Genomic DNA, 21578 nt, shown 5'->3' with positions numbered 1-21578 from the left:
ATAGAGAAACTAAAGATAGAATTGAGTGTTTAATGAGCGAATTGAGTTTGAGGAAGATGGAAAGAATACATTGAAGAGCCAGATGTCAGCAAGAATAAATTGCACATTTTAGACATTAAAACGGAAAATGAAGTAATCGAAGATGGTTCATTGGACAAATTCAAAAACATACAGCGAAATGAAGAACAAAAAGATATACAATATACCTTTTGAGTTTATTAAGAATACAGAAGAAGAATGAAAATCAAATCAAGTGTCATCGTAAGACTTCTTTCATTAAGATTTTGTTAGCTAAACAATCGAAATATATGAGGACTATAAAACTGTATGCTGCAAATGCGTTTAAGAACACTGAGCAGGAATTCACTGGTAGGAATGTCAAGGTGAAGAAATTACAAGAACCATATAAACCTATATAAACTAATTTTTCTTTTTCTTTCGGTAAGTAGTCTACCAGTGATGGAAGAAAATTATGATGAATAGTGTTGCTAAAGGTAGAAAGAGCGGTATACTATCATTAGTAAATTATATCCCAGTTTACTCATAATTTTGACGTAACTTTAGTTGGGGTCTACTAGCATTCTAGTCGCCCCCCCCCCCATTTTAATATGCCAGAGACGCCCATGATACTCAGTATGAATTACATACATTGTTTGAGGGCGAATAATCTAATTTTGTGTGAACTTGCTTGTAATGAGAGCACGCAGACAACATGATATAAAATAGAAACAACTTCGGTCTCCGATTACATAATCTTCAGATAAAATAATAATACAAAAGTTGTTAGAAGCAAATAACAGCAGTGAGTAGACCTGGTGGCGCAACGGTAGCGCGTTTGATTGCAGATCAGAAGGTTGCGTCTTCAAATCACGTCGAGATCACTGTAATCTTTCTTTCTCAAATAAGTCACTGACAGAACTATATAATGTAAGCCATTTGGTTTGACTTTAACTTAAAATCACTTTTACCAAGTTTAGTTGTAGCCTTATGTCTATAAATAGGTTAGATGCTCTGTAACAGGCACGTAGTCAGGATTTCGTAATAGGGGGAGTCCGTGACAAAATATTGCAGTTATCACACCAGGGGTCGATCATTCTAAACTATTTTTTGGTTCGTTTAGCCAGGATTTCGTAATGGAGGTCGGGGGCATGACATGAAACACTCTGTTTACACACCAGGAGCTCGATCAATCCAAACTATTTTACTGGAAACATACATTGGCGTTTCTGGACAATAAAATGAGGATATGTTAGTAAGTATTTATAACGAACTATGAAGAATCTCGAGTAAAAGAATATACAATAACAAAGAGTATTGAAAAAGATATAATCTTCCAAGTTTCTTAAGTTCTTCTGAGAGTCTATCTGATCGAATCGGTTTACCAATCGTAATTTGTAGTCCACAGGATTGCTATGGAGCTAGACGGAATTCGGAATGCTCCGTTACAATAATATCCATTTTCAACTTGACCCCCCTAGTTTCCTCCACACAAAGATCCGCATAGAAAAGAGTAACCAAACGCTTGCTGTAGCTTTATATTTTTAACGCCGATTCTTCTTTTCTCATTTCTTTTTGTTTCATCCTTCTTTATTTTTTTACATTTCTGGTTCCGAAGGGGGGTCCGGACCCCCCGGACCCACCCATTGGCTACGTGCCTGTCTGTAAATACAACGCTCAGTATGGATCACATGCATACTAAGGAAGAACAAACTAATTTTGTATGAACTTGCTTGTAATGGAAGCATGTATGATAAACAACATGATATATAGAGAGAAACAACCTCGGTCTGAGGTTACATAATCTTCAGATAAAACTGATAAAACAAAGGTTTTAGAAGTAAATAACAGATGTAAGAAGGCCTCGTGGCGCAACGGTAGCGCGTCTGACTCCAGATCAGAAGGTTGCGTGTTCAAATCACGTCGAGGTCAATATTCTTTTTTTCCTTTCTCAATTATTAAAGGAAAAGCTAAAGAGGCACGACAGGAATTTCTCTCGTTTGCCCTCCTACAACTAAATAACTGACAGTGTCATATAATGTTGAGGCACTTTGTTTGGCTTTAACTTAAAGTCGCTTTTAAGTTTACCTGTAAGTTTATCTGTATAAATAATTTAGTGTCTTTCTATTTCAAGTGTGCCTTAGGAAAATATGTGAAACATTCTTCGGCTTACCCCCGTCCCCTCTTACGGAGACCCCCCCTTTGCTTAGGGGAAAGAAGTGAATGGCCTCAGCTGTGTTGCCAGTTTGTCATTCAGTTGTTTGGTCTCTACGAGTGAAGATCGTAGGCTACTTAGAATGGCCAACAAGGCAGTGCACAGCCAAGTCCGTGAAATAATTCATTGTGGCAGCGCTTCCACGTCCAACAACTAAAAGATCTCAGCTGCAGCAACTTGTTTTTCCTCTTTGAAGGGGGTACGAAGGGAAAACACACAACAGCAGTGCCAGCGGTGGCACGCTTGAAATAGAAAGGCACTAGATACTTCGTAAATATAATGCTCAATCACATACATTGTTTGAGGACGAATAAAATAACTTTATATCAACTTGCTTGTAATGGGAGCATGTAGACAATGTGCCATGAATTACAAACAATCTCCGTTTCAGATTATATAACCTTCAGATAAAATTGATAACAAAAACAATTGTTAGAAGCAATTATAATATTTTCCATAAGTAGAAGCTTTGCTTTGTATATACTTAAACACAAACAAAATATTTGCTGAGCAAAACAATATATTTACACAAAGAACTACATATGTGTTAGTTGGCGAAACTGTAACACATATGTAGTTCTTTATGTGAATATATTGTTTTGCTCAGCAAATAGTTTGTTTGTGTTTAAGAAGCAATTAGTATAAGTGGCTGGACCTCGTGGCGCAACGGTAGCGCGTCTGACTCCAGATCAGAAGGTTGCGTGTTCAAATCACGTCGAGGTCAACGTATAAGCTTTTTAATTCTCAGTTATTGCGTTAGCCGTAAATTTTACTGTCTAAAAGTTTTATATAAATTATAGACAACGTTAAATATTGTTTGTATTAAATAATAAATAGTGCCAGTCAAACGTAGGTTCTTAGTTGTTTACAAGATAAAAGTTAGCTGGGCCTATAGTTCAGTAGAACAGATATAGAGTATCCAGCTGCTTTCCCCTGTGATTCTATACTTTGTACAGTCGCGTCATTTGGGGAAGCAAGGGCAATTATTTCTTTTACGTTTGAAACACATATTTTAATCAATCGTATACTAATAAAAAACATGAAACTCGTAATGTCGGTAAAGAACCTATCTCCTCCCCCCTTTCCTCAGCAAAATCTGAAATGATGCTACCGACTTAGTACCTTAGAGAGTAACTTTGAATGAATAAAATTGAGAATTAGGTTTATTAGAACTATCACTCATTCAGATATTCACTTACAAAGTATTCCTCTCCTTCGAGCAAAGTGCTTCTCCAGGGAAGATCCATCGATTAAAGCAAATAAATTTTATCGCTATAAGCTGAGGGAAGAAAGTTTTGTACAGCTTTACGAAGCTATATATACAAGCATTAGTACAGAAACCTTTCATCTCTTTGTAGACATTTTTTTTTACGACTTCCCTCAAGAACCACTACCACTTTCGAAATATGGCTCTCTGATATCTATTAACAGGGACGATAACAGATAATGAAACGAAATAACTTCTAATGTATGTGTCATAGCTTAGCAATATCTTTTTCTTCCTAATAAACTAATAACCGTTTTGTTGCAGATTAATAAGTGACAGGTTATTAGAAAATCGGTAATGACCTGGTAATAAGGAGACCTCGTGGCGCAACGGTAGCGCGTCTGACTCCAGATCAGAAGGTTGCGTGTTCAAATCACGTCGGGGTCAATTTATTATTTCTGGCTGGGTCGTAATATGTCGATTACGTTTGTTGAATATCGATTACTTTTACTTATTTTGTCAGGCTAAAAAGGTAGGAAAACTTACCTATAATTTGGCTTTTAGTGAATGAAATTCAAGATTGCTTGAATTTTTTAAAAATCTGCTGTAAGAGAAATTTTGAATCCATAGGATTCTTTAGGAGCGTTTTAGACTACTTCGATCCGTCAGTTTTTACCGTGAGTACAATAATTTATTAAGAGCACAGACATACGTACGGTGGGTAAGGTAATAAATGCTCACACCTAATATTTCGACATTCTACATAAATTCTATAATTTATTCTTTTAAACTATTGTTCAACTATGAAGAATTTGTTGTTCGCAATAATGATCTATAAAGCATGAGCCCTGTGTATATATATTTGCTATTTCTTCTTCAAACATTTTTTGTGCCGATTTTATTCAGTACTTCAAACCGATTCATCAGGTATGGAATTATTAACTGGTCCAATACTTCACTTCTACCGATTTTCGTCGAGAGAGAATTTGCACAACTTTGGAAGAAAAGCGAAATTTTGTAGATTTGGGAATGGCCCTAGTTTTTAAAAATATTCCAGTCCATACAAATGAAACTCATCTATAAGAAGAGCTCCTTCGTGGCTAAACGGTTAGCAACGCACTTTTGGCGTGGGAGACCCGGGCACGATTCGCGGCGGGAGCTTATGTGGTTCGGATTCCACGTTAAGCACTAGGTCCCCTCTCATATAGCCTCGCTGCTGAAAGGAACGTTAAACTCAAAATCAACTCAACTCATCTATGAGAATACTCAATTCAATGATAAAAATGGAAAAAAGAAACTCAAAATACCAGGAAATAGAGACACTCCCTTGTCGCTGTTTCATCTGGTGCGTTTTATATTATCAATGAGTTTCCTTATAACAAACAAAAATGTCTACTTCCTACTTACCCCTCCTGGATTGTATACTAAACCTATACGTTGTACGAGAATAGCTATATTTCTTTTTATATTACACTGGTGTGCAAGGACGAGATAGATAAAGTAACGTACTGCGTAGTCGATGGAAATGGTAGCATGTTGCCAGAGGTCTGCACGTACACACGAAATAAGACATCTCATAGCTTGACCGTAGCGCCGAATGGGTCTGCTTCCCCAACAAGAAACAATTTAATGAAAGAGACGATACAGTGCTGGTTCAGTCAGAGAGCTATTAAGGGGCATTGTGACAGTGTTACTAACAACAACATAGCCCGGAGGCAACATTTGGATAACTTCACACGGAGAAGAATCATCTGGGAAGTAGGTGAAAGTGTGATGAGTATTGCCCACAGTATCTGTTTCACAAGTATAAGGAGCGTTTCGAACTACAGGTGAGGCTGTGCGAAAGAGAAATGGTGGTGGACCAGGCCCGTATCCAGGGGGGGGGTCTAGAGGGTCGCCCTCCTAAATGTATACTGCCCCCCTAAAATTTTCACGGTAGGTTTGCAAATGAACTATAATATGATGATGGACTATAATATGGTTGGATCGCCCTCCCCCCTGATTTGTACCCTCTACATTTTTTGGCTGGCTACCGGTCTGTGGTAGACCACGATCAACTACTGCAGCGGACGACTGCTACATTACAACAAGCAAGAAGATACCGACGTCAAACAGTGGGCGCAATTGCAAACACGGTTAATAAGACTGCAAGGCGCCTGATCTCACGCTTCACATTGACAAGTGGCCTGCATGGGGGTGGTCGCTTTGGCCGCAGGATATTACATCATGTTCCGATGACTCTCGCACATTGGAGCTGTTCTTGTGTTACATACCGGCCTCCAAATTGTTGAATGCCGAACACTAACCCGTAAACATTACCATGCCACTGTTCTTCTCTACGTACGTCTTTTCAGAGGTACAATCGGCCCCGACTTCATTCTCATGGATGATAATGCGCGAGCACATGGAACAATGCAGGTGGAAGAGCTCTAGGAACGAAAGAATATTTGGTGAATGAACTGACCTGCCTGATTCCGCGACTTGAATCCCATCGAGCACGTGTGGAATACTAGAAGAAACGTTTTGTAACACGTCCAGATGCACCAAGGACTGTCCAACAGTGGTCAAGGGCGTCGATGGAGGAATGAAACTCCATATGACAACAGCTCATTATGAACCTTATGAGCAGCGTGAGAGGACTCTGCACAGCATGCATCGTTGTCCGTGATCACACCTCTTCTAAGGGCAACTTCATTTCTTCTGTAATGTAAGGGCATCATGACTTGCAGTGACTTCAGTGTAAGTTATTATTTCTGTATAAAAGTATTATTTTTGTTCTTGTAATCTCGTGTTTCTTTCTGTTGGTTCCTGTATCATACTATACTCTGTATATCACTACGTTTTGTGTATAATTCAAGTTTCACCGATCTTTGCAACTTGGGAGTGACACAGCATGTGTAACTACTTTCGTCTGCACACCGATATATAAATACAGTGTTGAGAGAATTTGGATAGAGTATAGATGAGTTAAGATGACGTACTTCCGCTAGTACTTCCGCCATAATTTATTACGAGTTGATTCCAAAGAAATGTGCTACATATGATTGTATTATAATTCTGTGTTGATCTATAAACTTTTTAGTCAGAGAAAATTGTAATTTCTGGTAGAATTTCCGAAAAATAAAATCTTTAATGAATAATGGGAGTCCAAGCACGTATTTACACAAGGACGTCTCTGGGAGGACGAGGGGGAAGTGTTTCCTCAATATTTTGAAGTACAAAATATTCAATATTTTATTCTAATTCAATTTATTTACTAACGACAGAATAGCATATAAATAATAATTATTACATTTTATTTATTTATATAATATTCAGACTGTGAAACGATTATAACAGAGTTCTTGATATACCTTGGGGGGTCCGTGAAGATAAACAGAAATGTAACAAATGGAATCGAAGATAATAAACAGGTTGGGCTAGGTAATACCATTTAAATTACTTTCTTTGTTCCCCCCTCCCAAATTTTATGTGCCTGAGACGCCAATCTATTTACGCATAAGCTACAGAGGTCTGGGCTCAGGGCGGCATATTTAAAGAAAATCGACATTGAAATATGGTAGCTGGAAGAAAGAAACTGTCCGTGAGAGAGATATTTAAGGGAGATCTATACAGAAAACAATGTTGGTTTCACAGCACGATCGACTTTTTTCCTTAAGACGCTACTGCCAGGGATAGAAGCTAAAGCTATTGCTTATTGGCTCCCAGCATAAATCAGAGTTCTGTCAATTTTTGTGTTGTTTTTGTTTGTATATAATTGAATACGAATATATACGGGAAGGTACAAAATTTTCTTGTATAAGGATGGCATTACGTATTTCTTTGGAGGCCGAGGCGGCAAAAATATTAAAAACGGCCCTGGATGAATCAAGTAATTTCGTAATTTCTGATGTCAATGAAAGTGCAACGTTCAAATAATACGGCTAAGGTAAAGAAAGCATAAGCCGATGTATTATTCATACATATTTTCATGTAATCAGGCCCGTATTTAGGTAAGTGCTATTCTGTGCTCAAGTACAGGGCGGCAGAATTTAGGGGGCGGCAAAATTTTGGATTTTTTTAAAGATTCACAATAAAGTAATATTTAAAACTAGCAACCCGCAGAGTCCCGTGCAAGCGCGAGAAAATATGTTAATGTCTTTAATTCGCTCTAATTACAGTAGTTTCTAACTAGCTAGCTTATCTGATTATCTTTAAAAAGTCATCCTCTCTCACCTCCACCCCTAGGGGTGAGGATGAATTTGAACATCATTAAAACTGATACCGTTAAACTCAGCGACCTCGAAAACTATTGATTCAACACTAATATCTGTCGTCGCCCCCTTCCTGGGAAGTGGAGTATGACGTTGAAGGTGAATGGGATTAAAACTATTCATTTCAGCGACTCCAAAAACTATGTCGTTATTTTTTAAATGCCCCCATGTTATTCTTTAGGTGGTATGTTTATAAAATCACGGCTTGTTTCCTTGTTTGAGACATAAGTTTGTGCGAGGAGGCGGCAAATTATTTAGAGCACAGGGCCGTGCATGCAATAGGCTATGTTTCCTTACTCTTGATTTCCTTTTTCTTTAAATTTTCTTATATGGGAAATTTGGACAAAAATTACAGAATTTTAAGTCAATAGAAAACATATCTATTGTAAGTTTCCCATGTAACATATATAGTTCTTTGTAACCCAACAAATAGCGCCGAAAGTATGTCAGGCTTGACTCATTCATTGGGCCAAATATAAAGAGGGAAAGGAAACGTACTTGAGTGAAAATAAATTAGTAATAAACACTTACCTATGCTTTCTATGCCTGGCAGACATTTTGTTTGAAAACAGAAATGTAACTTTTCGAAGCTTAAAGCTTCGTTAGGACCGGAAATGACGAAATTACTTGATTCATCGATTTTCCTATGAATGCCATTCATATGTGTTACGGTTACTCATAGTTATTAAAGTTACTTCAAATTAATTCTATAGAAATCGAATAAGGTTTATCCACAATATCCACTTATACTATTAACAAAGTAATAGATTAATGTACGTATTTAAATAATAATTATTAGTTAATTGTACTCTTTTTCTAGTATTCATAAATACATATCCATCACGAGACCCTTCAGCAGAGCCATGACACCCCCAAGAATTCTATTGATGATTGCAGCTGCTTGGCTTTGGAGTGCCATCTATAATTTGTCGCCTGTATACGGCTGGACTGAGATCGGTAAGTTAGCATTATCTCAACATTATGGTTTGTGAGATTTTACAGATACGACACCAGCATAGTTCTTTTTTTTTTTTAAAAAAAAAAAAAAAAAAGTTTAAAGTTTCATGATTATGCTCTGAAAATAAGGTAGATTATGATTGATAATTAACGAAATTGTGGAAGTGCGAGGAACAGGAAAAGCCTGAGAAAACCCATTCACAGGCTATTGTCCACCACAAAGTATACGCAGCGAGAAGTAGGAGGAAAAACAGACCTGAGCACGCATCAGAGGTGAGCGTTCTACCACTGAGCCACCACAGTCTGGCCATACTGGAATAGTGATGTTCTGTCCGTTACCATGGTGATCGGGATTTTTTCTATACATGCATTCTAATTACTGTCGCATCTGTTGCACTTTCATGTGAGGATTTTATTGCTATTTTTTCATCCATCTGTTGATAATCTAAAAACGTAATAGTGTCATTGTCACTATATAGGCTAATACTTAAAATCCGAAATGAATTACATCACCATTTTCACCTTGTTATCGTGTACTGACAGTAATATGTGTTGTATAAAAGAAATGCTGATCATCATAACCAACAGGATGTGACGTCACGCTATTCAACTGCATATGTCAATTAATATTTCTCTGAAATGATGCTCTCTGATTTAATATTTTATAAGAATGAAGATTCATAACAGACATTAAGAGATAATGAACATTTAAAAACATATATAAAACTTTTAAGTTAAGCAGATATTCATGTGTGCAACACCATCTTAACTTTTATAGTAATAGCTTTCATTTCTAATAAGTAAAGCTAGTTATGTTTCTATTAATAGTTTGGTAGAGAATATCAAGCGGACCTCGTGGCGCAACGGTAGCGCGTCTGACTCCAGATCAGAAGGTTGCGTGTTCAAATCACGTCGAGGTCAATGCGTTACTTCTTTAGTTCTTGTTAATCACTTCACACGGTTTCTTTAAAATTTGTATTAAACACCAAATAATGTGTATTCATTCCCTCAGGTAAAGTTTCAGTAATTTATGTATATATTTGTTTTTGCTGTGATTTTCAAAACGCGCAAGAAAGGTGGTTCTATTCTAGTACATTTGCCCCATACAACATAGAACCATAGGGTGGCGGTGCCTCAGTGGTAGAGCGTTCCCTCATCGTACCTAGGGTCCTTGGTTCGATCCCAGCTAGCATAGATTAGATTTCATTTGATGTTTAGTGTTCCTTTCAGCAATGAAGTTATATGAGACGAGGACCTACAGCTTAAATGAGATCCTAACCCAGGTCTCCCACGCCGATCCCAGCTCGCGTCAAGAGGACTTTGTGCTGGACAAACACGGTGCGCATAGGCTGAATTGGCGTTAGGTGCGCACGGGCCTAGTGCCAATAATGATCCTATGGGGTCAGAATACTGCTAAAAATCGCCGAGCGTGGAAATTCAAAATTTATCTAATATAAATATATATAGGGTGAAAGGGAACAAGACCGAAAAACTTCGGGAGGTCATTCTACAGCTAAAAACAAGAAAAAAAAAGTAGTTTAATTTAATTGGCTAGCTGTCAATTGATGTTATCTACACTGCAACAGTAATATAAATTAAATAAGAATAAAAATCTACCAAAGCAAACATTTATTATTACTAATTTAGGTTATAGTTTCGACAACATATCATTGCCTTCATCAATGGCTCCGTATCATTGCTATTAGATAGTAATGGTTTGCTTTGACCAGATTTTTATTTTTATTTCAAGCAGCAGTAGTAAGAATTTCACTGGATTAGAACATATACACATGCTCTAGTACGTAGAAACTATATACGAGACCAACCAAGTCTTACCAAAGCGCTCTGGCCGGAAATGGATCGCATTACGATAGCAAACTATAATTATCATCTGGATTGCTGGTCTCCCACAAATTTGCCGGAACCGGAGCGTGGAACTCTGCCTATACTCTAAAGGTTGATCTTCCACGATGTTCTGCGCAATCGTACCGAGTTCGAGCCCCAGCAGTTCGAATTTCTCATTAATAGTAGGTTCTGTTCTTCATACACTCTTTGTTGTATAAAGACGTAAAACACAAAAGCTAAAAACACAAAGGAGTTTAAATATACTCTTCTCTTATACTTTGTGTTATGTAGTATGTAAACTCGTATTTAAAGCTTAAGTTTATTGCTGACGTTGTGCAAGATTACATGGTTGTGTAGTGGGCGATAAGTCTAGGAGCGCTACATAATAATCTAAGCTCAGCCCTAGTTAAAGGTAGGCGTTGAGTGTATTGTTTCACTAAATTTATTTAAATGTGTTGGGTGTCCGAGCAGGACTATTTAGATACAGGAAACCTATTCAAACTTGTGATTTAAATCAATGGGTTGCGATTTCCTGATTAAATCAGTGGATTCAAATTTGCTTTTTGAAGTTGAATTATTGACATTTGGAGTACATGATGCTGTATTAATGAATAATAATGCTTCATTTTGTTTGTTTATTTTTTTGTGTCTATTGTATAATTACTAACAGAAGGTCTCATTTATATTATATGAAATAATGATTTCCAGAGTACAAACGCGGGACAACTCAGTGTGGTCCAATCTTGCCTAAAACGCCTGTGCAGAAATCTCATTCCTTCTGTAATACTTTTGTGAACTTCGCTTTACCTCTTACTGTAATGGTCTTTTGTAACTACAAAATCTTCAGAGCTGTAAGGGCTCATTTGTGCAGGTATGTAAATACTTCAGTACATATGTGTCAAATATATTTAAAGCGTTAGTAATTTATTCTATGCTATTTAGGAATTCTGGAAGTAGTACGAGGACCTTTCCAAAAGTAGGAACTCTCTCTTACATTGCATATTGACATTTCTGGTTGTTGTACAGATTATAAATACTGATTTAGTTGGCTTGTAAATATATATGAACACTAATAGTATATGGGCACTATATTAGCGTCCATTTCAGTCTTATAAGCCCCCTTCTTTAGATACATGACTGATTAAAAAAAAAAAAAAAAAAAAAAAAGATACCTGAAGAATCGTAAACTTCATGTGTTATTTCAATCATGTTATCCTTCTCAGGCAACCTTATTAGAGTTATGCAGATACAGATGAATAGCTATTATAGTCAAATTTCAAGATAAACAGATATTATAGAAATGTTAATCATGAAGTCAGGAACCTATCACGATTAAATGAACAGTAACCACTGTTACAGTCAAACTTAGGTTAACTTTTAGAAGGTGCCTATTCTTGAAATATAGCGGAAAGTTTTAGATATTCTAGAGAATAAAACTACAACAAACCACCATACCAGTATAAGAAATTGAATAGTTACTCTTAAACACAGGGTCAAAAATGGCTGCAGAAGAATCTGTTTTACAGTATTGATGAATGTTTAAATGGAGATTTAAAATGACTACTTCAATTAGGTGTCACTTAATGTAAATATTTACTGCATCTTAGAATTTATGTACATATAGGTATATTTTATGCTTGTACTTTTACAGATTTTTAATTGTATTTTAATGTATGGTGGAACCATTGTGTACAAAATAAATCAATCATGGTTCATCTTCAACATTTCCCAGTCTGAAAATGCCTTGAAACTACGAAAATGGTACCCAAGCCATAACATGATTAAATCCTCATTATGTTTGATTGTAGTCTACTGATCTATTACATTTATATGCGCTCTAATATAGAATTTATTAGTGTATATACATATAGTTAGTAAATATATTAAGTGCTTTCACAAAATATCCGTAATCTTTACAAGAGTTTTAACACTTTCCCCGAGTAGGACTCAGGGTAACTTATTAATACTAACGGACAAGTTCGATAATATCGCACCAATTCCACCCAACAATATCAAGAGCTGTTGTATTTGACTTAAAATAGAATGTTTAAATATTTACTTGCAATGTATTTTGTATGCCTATCTTTTATCTACTACCCAATACAATGCACTAAAATGACAGGAAACTGGAATTTGCTATTTAAGCCCAAGAGCTAATAGTCTTAATACCACTATTACACACTGTTCAATATTTCGTGTTTAATTTGAGTAACAATTTTAAAATCAAAAAGTTGTGAACTTATTTATTGATTTCTTTGTTTAGGATTGAACGTCCATTTTTAACAATAGGTTTTGTATAAGATTGTGTCCACATATGTGCCTCCACAGTAGTAAAAGCCAGAATCATAAATCCAAGTGTAAAAGAAGTGAAAATTACTCAGTTGAAAGTAAATATATTTGAGTATAGTATCGTACTTTACTCTCAAGAACGCTCAAAAGCTTATGTGAGCTTTTTTCATTTCCATTTTCGTAAATCCATGACTAATCACTACTCAGCACTCTTTCCAGAAGTAGGAGCAATGTAATATCTCAATATACAGCTTCTGAATGCAAAAATGAAGTAAAACATGGAGTCCCGACACAAAAGTTAACATAATAAGCATATTTTGATAAAGTTTGCACATTTTGTTAGGATTAACAACCAGTGACCCTTTTTATGTATGCTGATAGTTCTAATTGGATGGTTATTTTTCTGGTATAATTTCGGCAACCAATGCTTTTGTCATTGACTATGAGACTTGAAAACCGTTGACTTCACAAAGATTGTTATTATTTAAAGATGATTCTTGGTGTTAGAGTTTTCTTTAGAAAGGACGAAGTTCAACAACATTTAATGTGAACTTAGGCTTCACAAAGGCATCCCATTTTATATTAAAAATAATTTTTGATATTGGTATTTTCTTTGAAAACAACTAAATTAAATAACATGTAATAAATCTTTGTGCAGCATACGTTGTTCAATTAGTGTCTAATACTCAATGGCACCAGGAAATCGTACCAGAAAAGTAATCATCCAGTTAGGATTCCCAGAGCATATTAAAAAGATTAGTGATTGTTAATGCATAAAGATACTTGAATTTACAAATAAGCAGGGATGAACATGTTAACAAAGCTATCACTGAGAAGAATGGGCACGATCATCAAATTATTGTTTCATATAGTATTTAGTTAATCATATTGCCTTTTTGTTATAATTACTATTTATTTATTTTAGGATGCGCTGTACGTCGAATATGGATTTTCAAAACACTATAATGCAGCAGAAACGAATTACAGTGACTCTTGTAATTGTTATTGTCTGTTATCTTATTTGCTGGACACCATATATTGTCTATTCCTGCTCCATTGTTTTCAACAAGAACCCCGATCAAGTTCCAACAATACTGAATCCAATAGTAAGTATATTATTCATATGAGGTAACGGTAGAACTTGTCATGTTTTCTCTAGTTGTAGTTCCCCGTTTAAGGCGAGCAAAGGCCGAAAACCAAAGCATTACGATACGACTAATTCCTATGCACTTGTCTTTCTGCATATGTATGTTATAAATGTGAAGTAATGACATACAAATGTCTAAGATAAAACAGCAGTTGAGTCGAGTTCTAGTTGAAGATCCAGACGCCTAAGATAGGCCAGTGGTGAGTCAAGCACTAATTGAAGATCCAGATGTCTAAGATAGGCCAGTGGTGAGTCGAGCTCTAGTTTCAAGATCCAGATGTCTAAGATAAGCCAATAATGAGTCGAGCTCTCGTTGATGATCGAGACGCCTAAGATAGGCCAGTGATGAGTCGAGCTCTAGTTGAAAATCCAGACATCTAAGATAGGACAACAGTGAGTCAAGCTCTAGTTTGAAGATCCAGACGTCCAAGATAAGCCAGGTGTGAATCGAGTTCTAGTTGAAGATCCAGACGTCTAGGACAGGCCAGCAGTCAGTCGAGTTCTAGTTGAGAAGCTTTGAGAAACTAGCTTTTGAAAAGACCGTGAAACTGAGAGAACAATAAAAAGTCAGATCTGCAGGAGGCACGGAACAACAATGTTAACAGAACATTGGTGGATTTTTGTTTCTGTATATATGAGTTTTTAAGTTTGATGGTTTGATTTTAAGCTAGTTTTGGAAATGTAATGTTAAAAAAAGAAGTTAAGAAAGACTATGAAAATCAAGTCATTAGAAAGATTACTGGAAAGACTTTGATTTTTAAATTGATAAACTGTGGAATCTATAAGTGAAAACTCTGCGTTAATGAACATATCCTGATTCTTGTTAAACTGCGAAATAACCATTGTGACTTTTAATATATTTAATTTTCCTCTTCACGTTGTAATGCGCCGCTATTATAGACCTTACTATAGCACATTACACTAAATGTAATATGAATTTTGGTCCGCACCGTAAGATCTAAATTTTAAAGTGTGCAAACATTTTCGAATCGAAATCAATAAACAAACTATATATTAGAAAGTCAAAATGGAATGTTAACGACATATAACGAAGATAGTATTGTGATTTGAGTTTGGTAACGTATATATCAAATATGCATCTGTAAAATATATAAACCCCGGATCGAACGTCGATATTTATATGTTGTTTAGTGATCTAAATGTGTACGCTTATACGTATTGTATATGTATGCTTATACAAATGACATAGAAGGCCTAAAACAGATACAACACTTGAAACATATAATTCGTTAAAGTATGAACTCAATGCACCATTTTCTATGAAATTCAAAGTTTGTTTACCTGAGTGATACATCGTGCCATTTAAAAAAAAAAAAAAAAACAAAAAAAAAACTCATATTTCATATGAGTAAACAAAGATGGAAGCCGCCTTATGATCAGTGTATAGTTTTTTAATAGTTAAGTTATTCCATTTTCAGAAGCAAACAGGCTTACAAAACTATTACTTTTGACTCTAAGTGATGATGATATCCTTTCCTGTACAACAGAAAAAAAATTAAATTTGGAATATAAGTAATTCAAGAAATAATCTCAGTATATTCTCGTCAATGCTGACAGAAATAAATTCAACGAATTAATCGAATTTAGTCCAAAATTTAAGAAAACTATTTATTCCAAGATTGGGAAATGGGATATCCAATGATTGTTACATATTTGACCTGAATCGTTCAACATTAATGCATAAATTTTTCATATAAAAACTTTTTTGCTTCAGAGATAGCTTCTTTTATATATATATATTTCAATCGTATGCATTTACGGAAATCACAGAAGGATGAGGAACATGAGGAGGAGTACGAGAAACATTGTTGGCTGTAATACATGAGGCATTTAATAATACAAATCTATATATTAAAAAAATTAAAATAAAGAAACTAAATAAAAGACTAAAACTTTCAAGATTGAATGTCTCGTTCTCAGAGTGTAGAAAAGAGAGAAGAAAAGAAAAGAAAAATACTAGGTAAAAACACCCAACCTGCCATATTAAAAGTTGACGTGTAGCAAGGAAGAAAAAAGTATATTAAGACAAGAGAACATGTGACCCGGTCAAAATCTATGTAGATATAAAGAGAAAAAAATAGAAAGAGGAAATGAACATGGGTACAGAAAATTGCTGCAGATAAACCTGTAAATATAACAACCGCACTGTGAAGTTCTGGAGAATGTAGAAACAGCAAGATACGAATAAAAAACTGGGATGAAGGAATACATGTACAGAGTTTTATTTGTGACTTTCCTCGAGAAAGGAAATTCGGCAAAGCTGCCATATTTACGCAAATCTGTGAATTTTCTCGAAGGACGATTTAGTAGAGATATCATAATGGTCAAAAAATTTATATTTTCGCCTATCATATATCGCTTTTTCATTCACATCAGAGATTTATCTCTTTTAGTAGGATATTTCCCACTCATTTACAACACTTCTTTCTTCTATGCCAAATGTGCCACTATGTGTAACTTAAAATTCTTCCTGAATCTATCAGTCTGCGGAAACAAATGACAGGACGTACTAATCATACGTTAAATGCAAAAAGCCAAAGTAAAAGTTAAAATATATTGGTATTATCATAGTATTGCGAGCGGTGATAATGTTTAGAAAGAAATGCAAGGAAAAGGCTAGTACTCCCCACAAAAAGCAAAGTATCTTCTAAGTAGCGCTTTCGGAAGATCCTTCTTCCATCTTCAGCTTAGATCCAATTTGAAAAGGATTTAAAACACTCATTCGTCACTGTTCACTGTTGTTCACTGTTTTTTCTCTACCTTCCAGACGGCGGAAATATCCACACATCCACATTTATTTCTCCTTTATCTAAATTGAGTGTAGGTTTCTCTTTATGAGTTTAATTTTACGTTCAGTTGCTGTTTTTGCTTTCTCTATCAAACATGAATCCGCAATCTCTATCAAACATGAGTCTTTAAGGTGCGCTGCCAATCCGGATAATTGTTGCAAGTTACGAGATTTCGATGCAAATTCGCTCGCTTTTGCTTGCATTTCTTTTATATTGGTATTATTCAAAAATTGAGGATTCCATAAGATTGATTTAAGGAATTACGGACTATTTTTCCAGGCTCGAAATTCAGGACTAAATACAGAGACAAGAAAAGAAAAATCTAAAATGGAGAAATCCTCTTACTTCTTCCTATAAAAGTTCTCTGAAGGAATGGTAAAGATAGTGAAGATAATATGGGTGAAGCAAGTTGAAGGAATAAAATAAAAGAAGGAAAAATAAATTTAAAAAATGTAGGTAATGGAAAATATAAAAGTAATAGAATAATGCTGACCATGCTTTGGGTTCAAGAAAAAAAGACAATACCTGATAAAAGTGAATAATCACAATCTTGACTGGATTGGATTAAAACAGAATCCTTTGGCATTTCTGTTTCTGCAGCATTGAACCTGAAATTTCTTAAACGATACAGGTGTTAACTAGGTAATGTTACGTACGTTTAAATACGTATACAGTAGTGTTGATTTAATTTGAGTTTGAGCTTAGCGTCCTTTTCAGCAGCGTGGGATCCGAACCATGAGTTTCAGCCGGGAATTCAACTCAGGTCTCCCACGCAAAAGGCACGTACGCTAACCACTTAGCTACGAGTGAGCTCAAAATACACAATGTTCTATAAAAATAAGACCCACATGCAGGATTTAATACATACTTTCTTTTACAGGCATATTGGTGTGGATATTTAAATTCAGCGTGCAACCCTATTATATATGCATTTCGTAGCCCTTCATTTAGACAAGGATATCTTGAAATTATATTCCGAAAGAAGAAAGGCTCAGTTATTCCTGGAGGTAAGTGCAGTTCTGTAAAAGTACCTCTAAAACACAATGAAATTCCAGTATTAATAGATATGCCAGTATTAGATACGAAAGATCGGATGCCTAATATAAATATCAATAAGTTTTACAATCTTTAGTAAAGAAGATAAAAAGAAAGAAAAAAGTAGCCATATTCTTAACACTTAAATATGTTATCAATCAGAATAACATAATTAATTCAAATTGACACAAATAATTACATATAGTTAAACATGTTCATAAAAAGTAACCTAATTACCACCTCATAATTTCCTAAAAGCATAATATTAAATTATTACCTAACAAGCAATGTATTGTATAGTTATTAAATATCCGACAAGAAAAAAGGAACTATGTGCTTTTTTTCTTTTTTCTTTTTCTTTCTTTCTTTTTCTTTTCTTTTCCTTTTTTTTTTTTTTTTAGATTTTACATTGCCATCCCACGATCAAAATTTATGATAATAATAATAATAACTTTATTTGGAGTGCTTCGAACAGCTTGTAAGCAAAAATACGGCACTTGCAAAATATTACATAATAAAACCTGATGCGATAGCCTACCAATAAAATAATAATTATAATGAATTATAAGTCAATTGTAAAATTAAAGGGTTAGTACCCTTGCCAGAAAGTAAAGATATACAAATTATTTAATTGAAAATGGTTTTAAAAATAAAGCTCAAATAAAAAAAAATAAAATAAAAATAAAAATAGTCGATCTTCGAAAGTAATTCTAAATAATTTGGTTAAAGTTTCATTTAAAATAAATTAGTATAACTTTCTAAAGTTTCATGCCCATCAAGCTAAAGTAGCTTGTTGACATATTGATTAAACTATACTGAAGATAAATATAATAAATTTATGAGATTGGCAGATAATTCTTTCTCATAAATTTAGTATATTCGTTATTCTATGTTACAAGTATCATTTTAATAATAATAATAATAATAATAATAATAATAATAATAATAATAATAATAAATAATAAATGCTGAGTGATATGTTTCCGTCAACATATCTCTGAATACACATACTGTATTTCTGAGTACCATTACTATATTCTTATCTAGGTATCAGTGACAGTATGCTCTCAAACTTAACAAGTCAAAATCTGTATGATACATCAACTATATCACTTCACTATAACCAGTAGTGCTATTCTAATCTTTTAACAACCGGTTCTCTCTCTCTCTCTGTATATATATATATAGGGTGTCCCACCAGGAAAGTTCCATATTTTGAGGAATGATAGTATTGGTTATGACAAGCAATCGATCGAGATATCGATGAAAAGACCTCTTTATTTTGTACACATTGCTTCGAAGATACATATCTGGAGAATTAATGAAGACATTGGAATCATTCAAAAACATGTTGCAGATAGGTAGCACACGTAATAGGCATTAGGGGCCATTTACATATTACGTAATGCTGTTTTTGATCAATTTTACCCCCTCCCTCTCTCTTGTCACACGCGCTCCTTTAAGCTTTGTAATGCAAGGCTTAACCCCTCCCCCTTTGTTACAAAATCGCTTTTTGATTTTATACCCTCCCCCTCCCGCTTTTTGATTTTTGTTATTTCACCAATTTTGCATATTTTGGGGGCTATCACAATAAAAGAAATTTAATGGCAGAATTTCATTACAAAGTGCTTGTATTTTGAATAGATTTGTAGTGTTTTTTCACCATCAAATCAAAGTATTAGAAAATGGTAGTACCATAATAATATTTTAACCCCATAAGGTTGTTGAATTAACCAGTCTTAAGTCTCCGAAATTCCATATTGTCGTTTTCCGAAGGAGATCGCACCCAACCTTTTAGGTCACCGATGATTGACAAGGAGGAAGCGCTGCAGGAAAATACGAGTGAAACAGGATCTAGAGAATTGATATTGACCTCTTTTTTCTGGAATCTAGGATGCTTCCTGTATTTGAAGTTTCCCAGTGTCGACGATAAAAAGAAGTTCTCTTCCCCGTAGATCACAGATTCGAAGTGGCTGCACATGAGAGGGAGCAGGGACATCTCGTTTGTAAACAAGCTTTCGGCTATTGTCTTTGTACTTCACTTTACCCTTTTTGAATTCTTCTTGTCCTAAATCAGTGCCAGAATGCGAATCAACTCGATTTCTGTTGGAAAATTCAAATCTAAAAATAAAAAATTCAGTGTGAAATGAATATCCGACGAATTCGGTTTTTAATATTTTATTTTGCTTGAATCGTTCTATCGCGGAAAATATTATTTCACGAAAAAGAGTTTCTTCTGTTTCGCATGCGAAACCCCTTGGAAGAATAGTGGGTAATGATTCAAATAAAATATCTCAAATCTATTCTCAGAAACAGCGATACGAGTGGGAACGCAAGGGCATTTTCAAGCGGTAGTTACGATCGCTAACAACTCACACCAGAAAAGCATGTATCGTCAATACATTGCGGCGATAGCCACAAAACAGAGCATTATTGTATTGTAATATACGCAGGGTTCGTTACCAGTCATGCTGGTGTATAGTAGCGTCTTCAAATCCCTTCTGCATGGTTAAATTTATACAGGCTATATGTTCTCAATTTTTTAAAACAATATAAATATTTATTTATAAAAATGAAAAGATCTGAATAAAATTATTTGTTTAAAAGATTGCATATAAACCTGAGAATAAAAATAAAGATTTCAGAAAAAAAAGCACGTTACGTAACGAAGACGCTAACTCCCTCCTCCCTCGTGTGATACTTCGTAACGCAAGGTCGAACCCTATTTCCCTCTTTGCCGCGTTACGCAATATGTGGATGATCCCTTAGATACGTATCACATTTGTTACACTTACAGATCCCAGTATCCCTGAATTCATATTCAAATTTCTGTCTGTCCATTGAATTGAAACAATTGAAAGTGGTTTGTTTTCACAACAATACAAACGAGGGGGAAAAGTACAGAGGTGTTTTCACTAATTTGTTTGGCTTCTTTATTTCACTCTTGGTTAGGTCGTGCATGTGTGTTTATGTCTGGGTGTTACAAACGGTTCTCCGAACTCGAAATATTTTAACAACCAGTTCTAGCGAACCGGTGCGAACCGGCTGAATAGCACCACTAACTATAACCACTAACTGTTTTAGACTCCCAAACAAGACTGTATGATTCGAACTTAGCCTTGATGTTGATTGTAAATACGATCATGTTATTCGTCGTTTCTAAATACAAGTAAAGTACAAAGTAACAAAGTACACTTGATTTAACTCATGGTGTGGGCCAAAAATTAACTCGTAGGGCATTTTACATAGACGTTGTGAGTTTTTTAAACGTTTGCTTTGAATGAGAGCTTTTTGAAATGTGTTTTATTCATATATTTATTATTTATTTTCGTGAAAACCCAGAGGAATGAATTAATACGCGCAATAAATTCATAAAATAGATAAACATTCAAATGTTAAACATATAGTATGCATAAACAAGTTGGCAAACATATTTTTACAACAAAATTATCAAATTAATAGTTGATATATGAGTATTACATTTGATAACGATAAACATAATGACGCTATAAATTAATACTATGGAATAGAAAGCAAAGGCCAAGACTCTAATATACTTTGACTTAGACGTTGCTTTTCACCAACAAAACTGTATAAACCATCAATGCAAAACATCAAGTTAAACATGAAAGCATAATAATCGTATAACCAAAACAAAATATGATACATCTTTACTATAGTTTATTTTAATATTAAACTATTTGTTTACCTAGACAAATAATAATCACCATTATTATCACAAGATGATGATAAAAGGGAATAAAAATTTTGTAACTGTCGGTTTCATTAAAATTAATATTACATGAAATAAAATTTAATGTAC

The 21578-nt window shown here is 34.8% G+C and overlaps 1 protein-coding gene and 4 non-coding genes across 5 annotated transcripts in view; all 5 read left to right on the top strand.

The window, feature by feature from the left end:
- LOC145668882 (uncharacterized) overlaps window positions 1-21578 on the top strand; it is a 182153-nt gene that overhangs the window by 141066 nt on the left and 19509 nt on the right. The window contains exons 3-6 of the mRNA XM_081737142.1: window positions 8493-8629; window positions 11183-11345; window positions 13689-13869; window positions 17601-17727. Coding sequence (XP_081593268.1) covers window positions 8493-8629; window positions 11183-11345; window positions 13689-13869; window positions 17601-17727 — 608 coding nt within the window. The remainder of the gene's footprint in view (window positions 1-8492; window positions 8630-11182; window positions 11346-13688; window positions 13870-17600; window positions 17728-21578) is intronic.
- TRNAW-CCA (transfer RNA tryptophan (anticodon CCA)) lies at window positions 1858-1929 on the top strand. The gene has a single exon. It is a non-coding gene; the product is annotated as a tRNA-Trp (tRNA).
- On the top strand, window positions 2865-2936 carry TRNAW-CCA (transfer RNA tryptophan (anticodon CCA)). The gene has a single exon. It is a non-coding gene; the product is annotated as a tRNA-Trp (tRNA).
- Window positions 3795-3866, top strand: TRNAW-CCA (transfer RNA tryptophan (anticodon CCA)). The gene has a single exon. It is a non-coding gene; the product is annotated as a tRNA-Trp (tRNA).
- On the top strand, window positions 9479-9550 carry TRNAW-CCA (transfer RNA tryptophan (anticodon CCA)). Its single transcript has one exon. It is a non-coding gene; the product is annotated as a tRNA-Trp (tRNA).

The sequence above is a fragment of the Thermobia domestica genome, chromosome 13, assembly GCF_964235325.1.
Source record: "Thermobia domestica chromosome 13, izTheDome1.hap1.1, whole genome shotgun sequence".
NCBI lineage: Eukaryota > Metazoa > Arthropoda > Insecta > Zygentoma > Lepismatidae > Thermobia > Thermobia domestica.
Note: the sequence above shows the minus strand (reverse complement) of the source record. Positions and strands in the feature narration are given on the sequence as shown.